The sequence below is a fragment of the Eptesicus fuscus genome, chromosome 5 (genome assembly GCF_027574615.1).
Source record: "Eptesicus fuscus isolate TK198812 chromosome 5, DD_ASM_mEF_20220401, whole genome shotgun sequence".
In the NCBI taxonomy this organism is placed as follows: Eukaryota; Metazoa; Chordata; class Mammalia; order Chiroptera; family Vespertilionidae; genus Eptesicus; species Eptesicus fuscus.
In genome coordinates this window covers 8,387,277-8,401,017 of record NC_072477.1, presented here as the reverse complement: position 1 = coordinate 8,401,017, position 13,741 = coordinate 8,387,277, and the positions used below count along the sequence as shown (strand labels likewise).

The 13,741-nt window shown below is 42.4% G+C and overlaps 1 protein-coding gene across 4 annotated transcripts in view; it reads right to left on the bottom strand.

Moving 5' to 3' along the window:
• Nucleotides 1-5,026: 5,026 nt before the first annotated feature.
• Nucleotides 5,027-13,741, bottom strand: part of BTBD7 (BTB domain containing 7) — an 85,786-nt gene continuing 77,071 nt past the window's right edge. For 3 of the 4 annotated variants that reach the window (XM_054715808.1, XM_054715807.1, XM_054715809.1), the window contains 2 exons: nt 11,772-12,215; nt 5,027-10,239 (listed from right to left, as the gene is read on the bottom strand). In XM_054715808.1, coding sequence (XP_054571783.1) covers nt 9,424-10,239; nt 11,772-12,215 — 1,260 coding nt within the window. In that variant the 3' untranslated portion in view covers nt 5,027-9,423. Of the gene's footprint in view, nt 10,240-11,771; nt 12,216-13,304; nt 13,562-13,741 lie in introns of those variants that run through there. The other variant, XM_054715810.1, reaches the window with a different exon arrangement.

Genomic DNA, 13,741 nt, shown 5'->3' with positions numbered 1-13,741 from the left:
CTGGGCTCAACCTCTGGAGTGGCCAGGATTGATGGTTTTGTGGCCTGTGATAGGCAGGGAGGTTAGCTGATGGCAGGATTGAGGAAGCCAACCTTTGATAGGAATTTTACTAATAAATTTAAAGTGAAATGTCATTCACAATTCTGCTGGCACTAGCATGTTAGAGTTTCAGAACTGTGGTGCTCACAGGGCTTCCTGGAGAACACATGCCATACAGTAGTCCCTCTCCTGCTGCCTAGAAACCAGATCGGGCGCTACCCTGCGAAATCTCGGTGGTTTACACAGTCCTCTGGATTTCTTTATATTATCAGGGATATTCATAAGCATATATTAAAAACAAACCTATTTTGATATTGTTCTGTTATGAAAATGTTATTAGAACCCTAATAAGTTATTTCCCCCCTTAAATTGTGCTGAAGGAAAAGATACTGGCTTAGCTTACTTGTGAGCAGGGCAGCGAGAGCCCTGTTGTGGAAGAGGCAGACTCCTAGGCTGCGCGAATGATGAGCTTTATGTACATAAGCATTAATGCCCACAACTGGTTCCCTAATGACGAAGATCTTTTGAAGAACCTCAAGGAATGTTGCATAAAACCCCATATTTGAAGGGAGGTCCTTTCAGTTTGTTTGAAATCTCTTTAAAGCCCTTCAGTCTACGGGGAAACACCCTTTGATAAACGGAGTTGCTCCCTCTGGAGCAGGGCTGGGGAACGTCGGGCTGGGGAACGTCGGCCTGGGCCGCATAAGGCTCATGGAAATCATTGGGTTGGCCCTGCCAAGGCATTAGGGGTGAGCTAATTAAATGTTTGACCAAATATAGCAGGCTAGTTTTTAAGTTGATAATTTTGTATGGCCCGTGAATAATGTTACAAATATCCAAATGGCCCCTGCTCTGGAGGAACGAGGTCTGTCCTGACAATAGACGACAAACTGAGTTACGTTTTACACTAAAGCACTTGAGGCTTTGGGGCCACAAGTGTTTATTAATATCCCTTGGTGTGTGCAGCAGCCATGTAGACAAGTGCCCACGGATCCCTGGGTGAGGTGAGTGAGAACTACAGAAAGTCAAGGCCTCAAAGAAATGATCCATCCCATGTTTCTCTGCATCACACCCAATTACAGATCCCCGTGAAGAGTGATGTGTGGGCTGGAGGTCTTACGGCCACAGGAGATGCTTGTGTGCCCAGGGCTGGCCTTGTAGGAAAAGGTAAAAGGCTAGGTTGGAAAGCTCAGGGCGTCTTTGAGTTTGTTTACAACCCCCAGCTTGGGAGCTCTTCCAGATCAGGATATCTGCGCCCCCTCTGCAAGGCTGCACAAGTAGTGGACCATTGTGGCCTGCAAGTTTATATCTTCTCAAATGTGTAACTACTAGAATGTTCCTTCTTATGACCGGTCAGGACCAGGTCTGAGGTGACGCGTTACATTGCAACACAATACAAATCACCCAGTGCGGAAGGGCTTGTTTTCTGAAAGGTACTGTTCCTTCTTTACACTAACCAGAACACCTCCTTTTATACCTGTTGTTCATAGCAAGTTTTCTTGACTGCATTGGACCGTCTCTTCTTGTGGAGACTGATTTTGGCCAACATGTGGCAGTTAATGCATGTTTTATGCAAAAGAAGACTATGATATTGTTGCTTTGAAGGAATTCCAGCATTGTATGTCCATTTTTGTAGAATTATTACTGGACTTATAACTACATACTAAACTCCAATCAGGTTTCTGTAAGATTAAATAAAACCCATTCAAAATAGTGGCTTTTCAGATTGTTTTTAGTTACTTAAATGTGCACAGCCTCTCAGTGCCTGTTGTAAGAAAATGAGTATACTCCCAACAGCTCTTCCTCCCCTGGGGTCCTGCTCAGAAGGGGACTGGCTCATTTCTCCTACTGTTTCATAAGGTGTGGCCTGGCCTGAGGTCCCTGGCTTTACAACACCTGGGAGGGAGCTGCCATAGGGACCTAAATCAACAGTAGAACAAAGAAATGGGCTTGGGTTGTGAGTGTGTGAGTGACCCGTTTGTGCAGGTGCTGCTGTGCAGGAGAGAGGGCTAGGAGCCCACAGTCAGGAAAAGATGAGGCCCACCTAATGGTAGCCATTATTTCAACAGTAAATGTAAACACAAACCAAAAAGCCAACCCAGAGGTCCACCTTTGGCCTTCCCCCAGTTCTTGCTTCCTTGGGGATTCAGACTAGTGGTCATCATCCTGTGAATTATGCTCAGGTGAGTGAAGGGCTCCTTGCAGCCCTAGAGCTGCTTACATACCTGAACCTGGAGTCACCAACTAGATGTGGAATCTCCGCTTCTTTCAGCCTCAGTTTCCACATCTGTAAAATGGGGGTTGGCAATTATATTAGGGTCATTGTGGGTGGACAAAAGGAGATCATGTGCACAGTGGCTTCCGGCTTGTGGCTGTGCTCAGCAAACCTTTGATGCACGAATGAGCACTCCCACTTATGTATTTCACAAACGGTGTAGCACCTATCATGTGGCAGGCATTGGGCCAGGATCCATAGTGGGGAGAACATAAACGACAGAACAACCAAGTCTTCCAGCATCTTAACCACTCCAGGGTTTCCTAAATCTCCCAAGAAAATGAATTCTCAGTCTCCCAAAGCAAGGCTGGGTACGGAGACCAACATTAAACTCGTGCCCTTTCTCCCATCTGATGTCTTCTGCTTTCTCCCCACACCCAATTGCCAAGTCCTACAGATATTACGCCCTAATAATATTCATATTTGAAATCATCCTCTTGGTTCTCTGAGCTATTCGGGCTCTCCCCTGGAGAGCTGCCAAACCCCTGCTTGATTTTCTGATCCACTCCTACTCCTCAACGGAGCGACACAGACCATGCAAATTCTATTACCTTTTGTCCCTGTTCAAAACCCCGTAGCAGCTTCCTGTTGCTGTTAGGAGCAACATCTGAAGGCTGGCAAGGTGGGCCCAGACCCCATGCAGCTCCTTCCCTAGTGCTCGGCCAGCCTGCCTCAGGCTCCACCTCTTCCTGGAAACCTCCCCAGAACCCCTCCTCGTCCTGTTGTCCGGACTTCCTTTACCTGCATTTTGAAGTCTTCCCAATCCAAGAACCGGCCTTGCTGCTATAACGGTCTTTTCTTCCTTGAGGTCCTAAAATTGCAATGGGCGGGACTGTGGCTGTCTTGGTCATTACTGTCACCTCAGGACCTAGCTGTGCCTGGCAGGTAGAAGGTGCTTATTTGATGTTTGCTAAACAAAGGAATACATACCTCCATCCTAAACATCATGTTCCCCCTGCCTGGGCCACCATACTCTCTGGGCTGCTCGGCCAACTTAGCTGCGTGACCTTGGACAAGTTACTTACTGGGTATCTGTGCTTCCGTTTTCTCATTTGTAAAATGGCACCAAAAATAGTATGTAATTCAGGAAGGATTAAAGAAAACAGTACCTGATTCATTGATTGAAGAAGAAAAAAGTGCACAGCACTGAAACCAGCATATTTCTCCTCATTCATTCCTGGGCCACATCAAGCCAGCCTTCCCCTCAGCCATGATAACCAGATAATCAGAATACGTATACTGTTCTGATTGTTTCCAGGACAAAGTCATTTCCAAGTTTCTGAGAATATGTATCCTGTCTGTTTTGTCAGGGGCTCAATTCCTGACGCTGGGAAAAGTAGATTCAAACATTCCCTCATGCACCAAGAAGAAAGAAGGCCTAGGGTGGTGAGGGAAGCCAGCCTAAACTCTTCCAGGGGAAATCCACAAGTAAAGACACGAATGTTGCCTTACTCGGTTTTCTTTTTAAGGTTTTTAAGATGCCCACTCACAAAAACCTCAGATTTTTGTTTGATACTCCACAGTTAAACCTAAGATAGTTATAGAATTACCATAGTGAAGCATGAAGGGCAAAATAAGATGGAGCTTACTAGTGGAATGATTAAATAATAGCTACTTAACCCTTTGCACTCGCTTGCTTTTTTCTCGATTCCTTTATTCTAATGCTAACCATGTCGAGTCACACTTGACATCCGAGTGCAAAAGGTTAATAGCAATTAAAAAATGGAAATTAGCCCTGACCAGTTTGGCTCAGTGGATAGAGCGTCAGCCTGGGGACTCAAGGGTCCCAGGTTCGATTCCAGTCAAGGGCATGTACCTTGGTTGCGGGCACATCCCCAGTAGGGAGTGTGCAGGAGGCAGCTGATCGTTGTTTCTCATCAATGTTTCTAACTATCCGTCTCCCTTCCTCTCTGTAAAAAAATCAATAAAATATATTTAAAAAATAAATAAAAAATGGAAATTAGAGAATTTTCTATTTTGCATGTTATTTTTTCCAGAAACCGAAACTCTAGATGACTCCATTTCCTTTTTTTAAAAAAAATATATTTTACTGATTTTTTACAGACAGGAAGGGAGAGGGATAGAGTTTTAGAAACATCGATGAGAGAGAAACATCAATCAGCTGCTTCCTGCACACCTCCTACTGGGGATGTGCCCGCAACCAAGGTACATGCCCTTGACTGGAATCAAACCTGAGACACTTGAGTCCGCAGGCCGACGCTCTATCCACTGAGCCAAACCAGTTAGGGCTCCATTTCCCTTTTAAATTGAAAAATATTAGTAAGCCTGAGTGTGAAAGAGAAAAAAAAGCTCAGATTCTGAGCCAGATCTCCAACACCTGGAGGCCTGTGAATCTTGGGATCTGCCTGGTCTCTGCCACAACACTTGGCACTTTCCAGGTGCTGGGTCCACGTGGTGGAATGTTGAGCTTCCTCTGGAGACTCCCATGCAAGGAACTTTTTGCTCAAATTTGTAAAATACAGTCTCTCAGAAGTGCCCCAATGAAAAAGTAGAAAATATAATGACCTTGATTCAAATGAAAATATATTTCCAAGAAAACAATAAAAAAAGCCTCTGAATAATGGAAATCCTAGAAACAGAGGGGAAGTTTGTGAAGAAAGCCTCCCAATTTTACTCTAGAGGATACAATCGCTTCTGGAATTGAGGACTGCAGGCCGCATTGCTAAAACAGACTGCATCCAACTCAGCAGGTTCTATACAAGCCATTTATTTGAAATGCCAACTATATGTAGGATAAAGTCAGTGTTACATGCTTATCAGTAACAGTAGAAAAATAGAACCAGTGAAAACCTTTGTACAACGGTAATGATACGCAGAGAGATGTATCGTTTTACAATGCTTCACACAGACAAATTCAAGTTTGGAGGTACCTAAATAAAAATACTATATATTTCCTTAAAAAACACTATGTACAATTGAAGCGTAAACAAGTTTTACAAAGTACTGGTTATGCAGGTTGTAGAAAACACTTGCATAGGACATGAAATCAGTTTAAGAAAAATTTCTGAGCCTTTAGCATTGAAGGCACTTGACTTTATACCAGTAACAGCACAAGCACAAGAAATGCAGTGTTGTAGGAGTACTTCTGAAAGTATAGCTGCGGGACATAAACAAGAAGTTCAAGAACCTTTACCTGTCAGCCACCCCATCGAAGAGCAGGATCCAGACCACCTGCCTACCGAACAGTCAGGTGCAAGTAAATGACGAAGCTTCCAGAGCTCCTCTCTTAGAGCCCACGTAAACACACAAACACAAGAGGTTATTTTCAAGACACACACTTGCAAGTAATCTTTCTGTAGAAACAGCCATAGCAATGTAATATTTAGAATATGGGAGATTGACATATGGTCAGAGTTTTCTGGAGGAAAAAATATCAAACACCTGCCAATACAAGAATTATGTAACAGCTATTGCAATTTATCGGACAAAAGGACAGCTGAACATTCAGAAAACGTTGCTCATACAACAGTGCTGATGGAAAACAGTAATATAAAATACCTTTTAGTAGTGTGTGATGGTAACTCTTTCAGTAAGGTTATCTGTAATGAGGTTTGAAAGTAAATTACTTAGTAGACGAAGTAAACCATTGCAGAATCGGGAATAGCACCCATCACTGCTGCTTTAATAGTAACTTTCAACAGAAAGTTAGAAGTCGATCAAATAATTTTTTAAATGTCAAATAAACATTTCCCTTTGAGTTCAGTCCTAAGATATAAACATGAATGCCTTATAATTGCAAAACAAATATCTTACAAGTGTTTCATGAAACACATTTTTCCTAATAGGCAGATTAAACATTATGAAAATACATATTTTGCTGAGTAGTTACTGAGAAATGTTATACCTTCTTCTCTAGAGATGGACACATGCAGGCCTGCTGCCTCAAAGCTGTCCCCCTCACACTCTGCACCATCACCTCAATACAATGGCCAAGTATTGCCCATAGCCAGAACTTGAACAACCAATCAAAAGAAAGCCCAATAAAGGATAGCAATTATAATAAAAATTTTAATATAAGCCATTTAATTTAATTCATTCTTTTTAAATTAAAAAAACTGAGAAATAGGTGAAGTTTCAGAGAGTTATACAAAAGGATTCAACAAAAGGATGTTAAAAATCCTTAACAATGTAACTGGTTATCAACATGTCAGGAGAGCTTATGTCTAAAAAAAGCTGAGGGGGGCATGTGAGAAAGGGTATAGTATATGGAAAATTCAAACAACCATTTTTCAGGAATAATTTCACCTTTCATGCTTTTTTCCTTTAGGCGTCACAGGTGACTTTGAACTTAAATTATTCATCAAAATCACAAAACTAAAAAAAAAAGACCAACAGCTTCTTGAAGAAATGCCAGTGTTCTCTCTGATCCAGGAACAAAATGGTAGTTCTGTAACCTCAACAAGGCGGGCACCCAAAGTGGTGATTGTCTGACGGCCTGATTGTCGGGGCCTCGAGATAAGAGCTGGTACTCTGTGATTTGGTTCTCACAAAATTTCTACACGGAGTAAAATGCCAGGTCCTGTGGCCAAATTTTACATTACACATGTTTTTTTCCCTTTTTCTGAGAGCAATCCTACTCAGACTTCACATTTATCTTAGTACAGCATTCAAATACTTTAATGCTTAGTAAGCATTAAAAAAGATTGGATGGGTTCAAAAGCCAGAGGCACAGAGCTATTCAACCTACCTACCCTATTAACCACACTTCACAAGATACACTGAAAGTCTGCTAACACCTACCGGAGCACACACAACCACGTCTGTTTATCTTCAAGTCACATCGGTCCACAATCCCATAGGTTAAAGTAAGTTTCTCTTTGTACACGTAGTTGAGCCAGGTAAGCTACTGAATTATTAAAAGCAAACTTCATAAATTAAACAAAACTATGAACAGTGGCCACTTATTTTTATAATTACACTTTGGGGATATGAAAGAATATTTAATAAATTTTCAGAAGGATAAATGTTTGACATCAATAGCTCTTGTCCAATTATTTTTTTTAAATTAAAAAACACAGATCAAGTTTTTTTCCACCAAAATTAACTCTACTCACTCTTAATTGTAGTACCAGCACAGTATAGTCTGAATTCAGAACAGGTATTTAAAACTACATCAAAATAATTCATGTCAACACAAGTATAAAAACACACATTAAGGAATATAATGGAATTAATTTTAGCTTCTGAGAGAGCGACAGACTGAGATTGGTTTCAAGACACCCTAATATTAGAGTCAAACCTAAAAATGGAAGTCAGTCCTGTTTTCCTACCTTTAAAAAAGGGAGCCTCAAAGGCAATGCACAGCCGACCTTACAAGTAGGTTAGTGTTAACTCTGGAGCTCAGTACGCAACCTCACAACCCGGTGGACACACCAGCAGCAGCTGAGGAGTCGGGCAGCAGAACGAGAGGCAGCAGTGTACCGGTGTGCACGACAGACTGATGTTTCCCATCCTTGAGACGACTTACTTGTCAGGATTTTTTTTAAATGCCAGATTATTCCTGAGTGTACATCCACAGGGTAAAGTAGGAAAAGAATGTAAGAGAATCTACAGTTTTGGGAGGAATCAGTTGTTGACACCCAATAGAAACCTATTGACTTAAAAGTGCATGTAATTCATTTATGTGAGCTTGTAAAGGCTCCCTAGCCCTGCATAGTTTTAGAGTGTCAGTGATTCATAGTTTATATATTTATATATATATACACACACACACATACACAGAAAAGAGACTCCCAAACACACATTCCCATGTGGGAATGTGCAGAAAGTCTCTTCTCTTCTAAGTGCTACGGCTGTGTGTATGTGTCTGTAAAAATACAAAGTGAAGGCTCGAATAATGTTGAAGTGATTTAAAAACTCAAACACTAGTATATTTACATTGGAGAGTAAAAAAAAGTCCTTAGTTCACTCATTGCCCTTCCAAGGGAGAAGATCTTAAAAGATCCCATGTGCTCAGTGGTTCAGTAAAATCCCAAACCAGCATCCCTAGTGGAGTTCAAGTAGGACATGTAGTGTTTTCACTGAAAAAACAAAACAAAAAGTTTTTTCTCTTTTGGTAATGAAGCGTTATGCATTATACAACTTTTTATAGGATACCAAAATTCAGATACACTTTAAAAAACATTTAAAAGAAAACATATGCTTACAAACACCAAATGACATCGTAAGACTGAAGCCCTTTTGTTTTTTGTTTTCCCACAGAGAGCAAGACAACTGAAGGCAGCAAGCAGTCCCTTCCCCATCAGCGGGAGAGGCGAGGACGCTGGGACCAGAAATCCCGTGGTGCAGGCTGTAGGCTACTTCGCCATCTCCACGGCGTCAGGAAGCTAAGAACTCCGATCTCTCTAGAGTCCACGCTACCAGAATCTGCAGCAGCTCTGACGGTGTCCGCACTGTGAACACAGCAAGAGCTTTGCAGGCCAGGTCCAAAAGGCTTTTCTCCTTCCTCTTCTCTAGTGAACTAGGAAATCCAGGGTCCTGATGGGACTCTCACTGAAGGAACGAAGACCAGCTCCCCAGACTTATTAAAAAAGAATGACAATAGATTTAAAGAGATTGAGCAGGAAGATTTCTGAACCAAAACAATTATTGAAAAGAGGAGCATTTTGATGTGCTGTTCTTTGGAATTTCTATAATTAAAAAATAAACACAGAACTATTCATAAGAAAATACATCTTAGTGTGCAATCCAATGCACATGGAAATTGGTAGATGAATGGCAAAATGCAAAAAGTATGAAAATACAGTCCTTTAAATGCGGCAATAAATTTTAACATACTGATATAAAATCAATACAGATAAAATAAATGGACAAGTGCAAAAAAATTCATCTGTAAAGAGAAAAAAAAGTGCCAGCTTGTTTGCTGTTAAAAATGCTTCCCCACACAATTGTTCAAACACAAAATAGAAAGATGCAGCATTCAAAATAACCCTCTTAGCATGCCATGTCTAATAAACATGTATGTACAAAAACCGGAATAAAATAACTGAGTTATCAGCTGGCATCAATAAGCGGGTCTCGAAGTTGCTGGGTTGCGTAATAAAATGGGATGTTTCACATCTCAGGCACAGACGACGTGGAGGTTGCTCTCAGAGGGCAGACTTTTTGTAGAGGAAGTCCGGTTTGCTTGGCGACCTCCTTCCTCTGCTTACTGAATCCTCCCTTTCCAAATCCATACTTCGCTGAGCTCCGTGGCCCAGGGACTCGCTGTCAGCCAGTCTTCTACTGGATCTCTCTTCTGGAGCTTCAGAGCTACATGCAGGATGTGAAGGTCTGTGAGGAGTCAGCCCAAAAGTCAAGTCAGTTTCTACTGCTGTCCGCCCCCTGCCATGCGCTGGACCACTGCCAGCATTTTCTGTAGTTGCCAGAGGAAAGTCTGACCGCTGGGGAGGTTGCTCAATGACATCGAGGTGTATTGGCTCATTCTTTTGTTTGTGTAGATTCCCATCAGGGGGCAGCGGATAATCTCTCCTAGCTTCCTCCTGCTTTTTAGGCGAGGTCTGGCCAGGTAGGTAGGCTGACTTTAAGCCACTCGGTGATGCCTTATTGTGGCTATACAAATCAGGACCGAAGTATCCACCTTGCGAAGGGGAAGGGGTGCGTCTGCCAGGAGCGGGAGTAGAAGGTCTGCAAGCAGTATTTGAGAAGTCATAGAAATCCGGGTATTCCTGCTGATTTTCTCGAGCATCTGTCTTTTGCTCTAGTGTGTGTTTCTTTCGAGACGTGTGTATATGCCTCTGCGGGACGCATGCCAGATGCTGGGGAGGCCCTGGTCCTACTTCAGAAACTGACTGGCTTGATTCTGTGTCTACAGCAAGCTCTGGAAGCCTCCTGTCCTTGAGTGACAACGTGGACACACCCATGGCAATATCTGGCATTAGGTCATTGAGCACAGGCTGTGTACACTGCAAACAGAAACAAAGAGGGGGAGGATGAAAGTATTGCCCAGGACTCCTTTGTAAAAACGATGTCTACTGACTTTGTTTCCTCAGTATAAAATTCATGCTTGTTTTTAAGAATGATAAAAATACTGACAATGAAAGGCAAAAAATAGTAATAATAACCCTAACCTTCCCCGAGATAACCACTTAGCATTTTGAAGTATTTCACCTTTTTTTCTTTGCATATGTGTTATCACAAAATTTAGTATACCGTATTTTCCGGCGTATAAGATGACTGGACATATAGAAGATTTTCCTGGGTTAAAAAGTCGTCTTATACGTCGAAAAATATGGTATATGTAATTCTGCCACCAAATTTTCTTTGAGATTACTATTTAAATTACTGTGTAATAGTCCATTGTGCTGATGACTTATCAAATCATTCTCCCACTGTTGGACATTAAAGTGGTTTCTAATTTTTCATTATTATAATTAAAACTATAATGAACATACAAATAAATTACCTTTAAGGGTAGTTTTTTAAAAATTGAATTTATTATTAGGGTGACATTGGTTAATAAAATTATGTAAGTTTCAGGTATACAATCCTACAATACATCATCTGTGTATTGTATCATGTGTTCACCACCCCAAGTTAAGCCTCCTTCTATCACCATTTATCCCCCCTTTACCCTCTTCTACCTCCCCCCACCCCACCCTCAAGGGAATTTGGTTTATCAAACACGACCAACTTTTGTTATTTCTCCTTTGGGGGTGGGACTGGGGGTTAAGAGGCACAGCAGGGGAAGTGGGTAGAAGGGTGTAAGGTGAGGAAAGATCACAACAGGACCCAAGGTGTACACTTGTTCCTAGATTCCCAAAAGCCCCATTTTAATGAAGACTTCCTGAACAAATACACGTGTCTTTTGTTTCTCTCTATATTGAATGCTAGTGACAGTGTGAGACTGAGCAGGACAAGTTAAAAAGCATCATTTTTTTTTTTTTCAAATTCAACCTCTAATGCAATGTAAAACCAAGCAAAGACTTCTTGCTGGATTTACCAGCTACTAATGCTGGCGACTGTGGTTCCCAAATGAGGGCTCTGTGGCAGCTTGGAAGGCAAAGGCAGGCAAAGGACTGCTTTCCTTAACAGGAAGTCTGCTACACTTTTCCTGATGGGATGCTCCCTGCCCCATCAAGGGAGCTGATTCTACAGAATAGAAGTTAGGGACAGACTCTAGACACGTGCTGGAATGGAGCACTATGAAAACTGGTAAAACATAGCCATTTATGGTGCCCAGCAACCCCACCCCTTCCCAAAGGAAAATAAAGATAAGCCTGGCACTCGACTACACCCACCATATATGCCTACCAGTCTCTCCTCTCTGTCCTTTCCCACCCACACTCGCTCTTTTCCATAACACTCGAGTCTATGCTTTCAGCTTGTCAGTAACACCTCTGGGCATTGCTGAGTTCCAGTAGGACGCTTAAGGGGGACTTGCTTCTAATATTCCACAAACTTTTATTTTAGGTAAGTTCCTGGGGTGTTCACTTACCACTTGTTTCTCAGATGCTATTGCTGTGGAGGTGGCGGCGGCGGCGGCAGCTACTGTCTGTCTCCCCAGTCCTGTGGTGTTGGTACAATCAGGTGCGGGGGCTTTAACACCTGGCAGATAGACTGGAGGGGGGCCGGCTTTAGTAGCCGTTCTGGAGTGAAACAGTGAATGATTACAGGGATAAGAAAATGAACGTGAAGGATGCTGACTGGGAGGTCTTTGCTTCCAGCCTGCTTTGAGTTGGTTATGGATAGGAGTAGCTGGGGGGTGGTACGGAGGTGGTGGAGGGGGCAAGGGTGGATGGAAGGCCACAAAAGAGTCTAGATCTGTAAACATGGTTTCTGCAGTGGGGGTGCTGTTAACACGACATCTCCCAGACTGTCTCAGTGTCAAGAGCGGACTTTCATCCCCAAAACGTTCATCAGGAAAGAACTTGTGAGGATTCTAAGAAAGATTAAAGAGAAAAAAGAGATTAGCAGATTTCATAGAAGAAAATTCACAGGCTGAAAGACTTAAGTGAGGACCTAAGAAAACCACATTCAGCAAGGGTAAGAGGCATAACATATTTTTCTAGGCCACAGGCTTCCAGGAAGAAATTACCTTAATAGTACAAAAGGAGAGAGTGTAGCCTCTGTAGCCTAGCATACACACAGCCATCAAAAAGAACTGCTTCACTGATTATTCCAGTAAGCAGGCCAGGAATCTCATGAAAAATTATCTATATAACAAAAGCCTAAGCGATCAGAATGACTGGTCGCTATGATGCGCACTGACCACCAGGGGGCAGACACTCAACACAGGACCTGCCCCCTGGTGGTCAGTGCGCTCCTACAGGGGGAGCGCTGTTCAGCCAGAAGCTGGGCTCACGGCTGGTGAGTGCAGTGGTGGTGGCAGGAGCCTCTTCTGCCTCAGCAGCAGCGGTAAGGAGCAGCGAACAGCAGGTGGTAAGGAGCGAGGACTCCCGAACTGTGAGAGGGACGTCCGACTGCTGGCTTAGGCCCACTCCCCGCAGGCTGGGCTGAGGAACTTCCCTTCCCCCATTGCACAAATTTTGTGCACCGGGCCTCCAGTATAATAATAAAAAAATAAAAAAACAGGAAATAAACCCTAATTCAAATATGTCTTTACTAAAAAAATAAAATGACCAATAAACACCAAGGTGAGGATCCTGCTAGAACTTTCTGACAATGCATGTGCACTATCAGTCTGAAATGAAAACTACAAAATACTACTCCTTATTATAGAGGGATAACCTGGATTACTATTTTGATAAACATTATAAGGGAATACTTAAATTATAAAACTTTTATATTATTTAAGATATGATTTAGAATGGCAAAGGAAAGAGAAATGAATATAAAATAAGACTCTCTTTGTGGGGGATGGAAACCATAACAAATAATGAAAATCAAGAATCTATAAATGGCCTGCTGTGTTGCCTAACAACACCATACCAGGTTCCCTTCTGAAGACTCAGGGTAAAGGGGTTTGGAGTCTAGGGCAAGAAAACAATTCACTCATTCAGATGAAATTAAATTTTATTCTAGGTTCTGGTTTAGTGGCCCTAAGCAGGCTACAGTAGTCCCCCCTTGTCAGAGGTTTCACTTTCCAGTTTCAGTTATCCTTAGGAAACCAAGGTTCAAAAAGATTACGTGGAAAATTCCAGAAATAAACGACATGCAAGTTTTAAATTGTGAGCCCTCCTGAGTGGAATGATGAAATCTTGCATGATCCCCCCTGCTCTGCCTGGGATGTGAATCATCCCTTTGTCCAGTGTCTCCATGCTGTACCTACAGTACAATAAGATATTTTGAGAGAAAACACATTCACATAACTTACCTATATATATAAAAGCCTAAGCAACCAAACGGCTAAATGACTGAATGACTGAATGACCGGTCGCTATGACACACACCGAAGACCTGGGGGCAGATGCTTAATGCAGGAGCTGCCCCCTGGTGGTCAGTGTG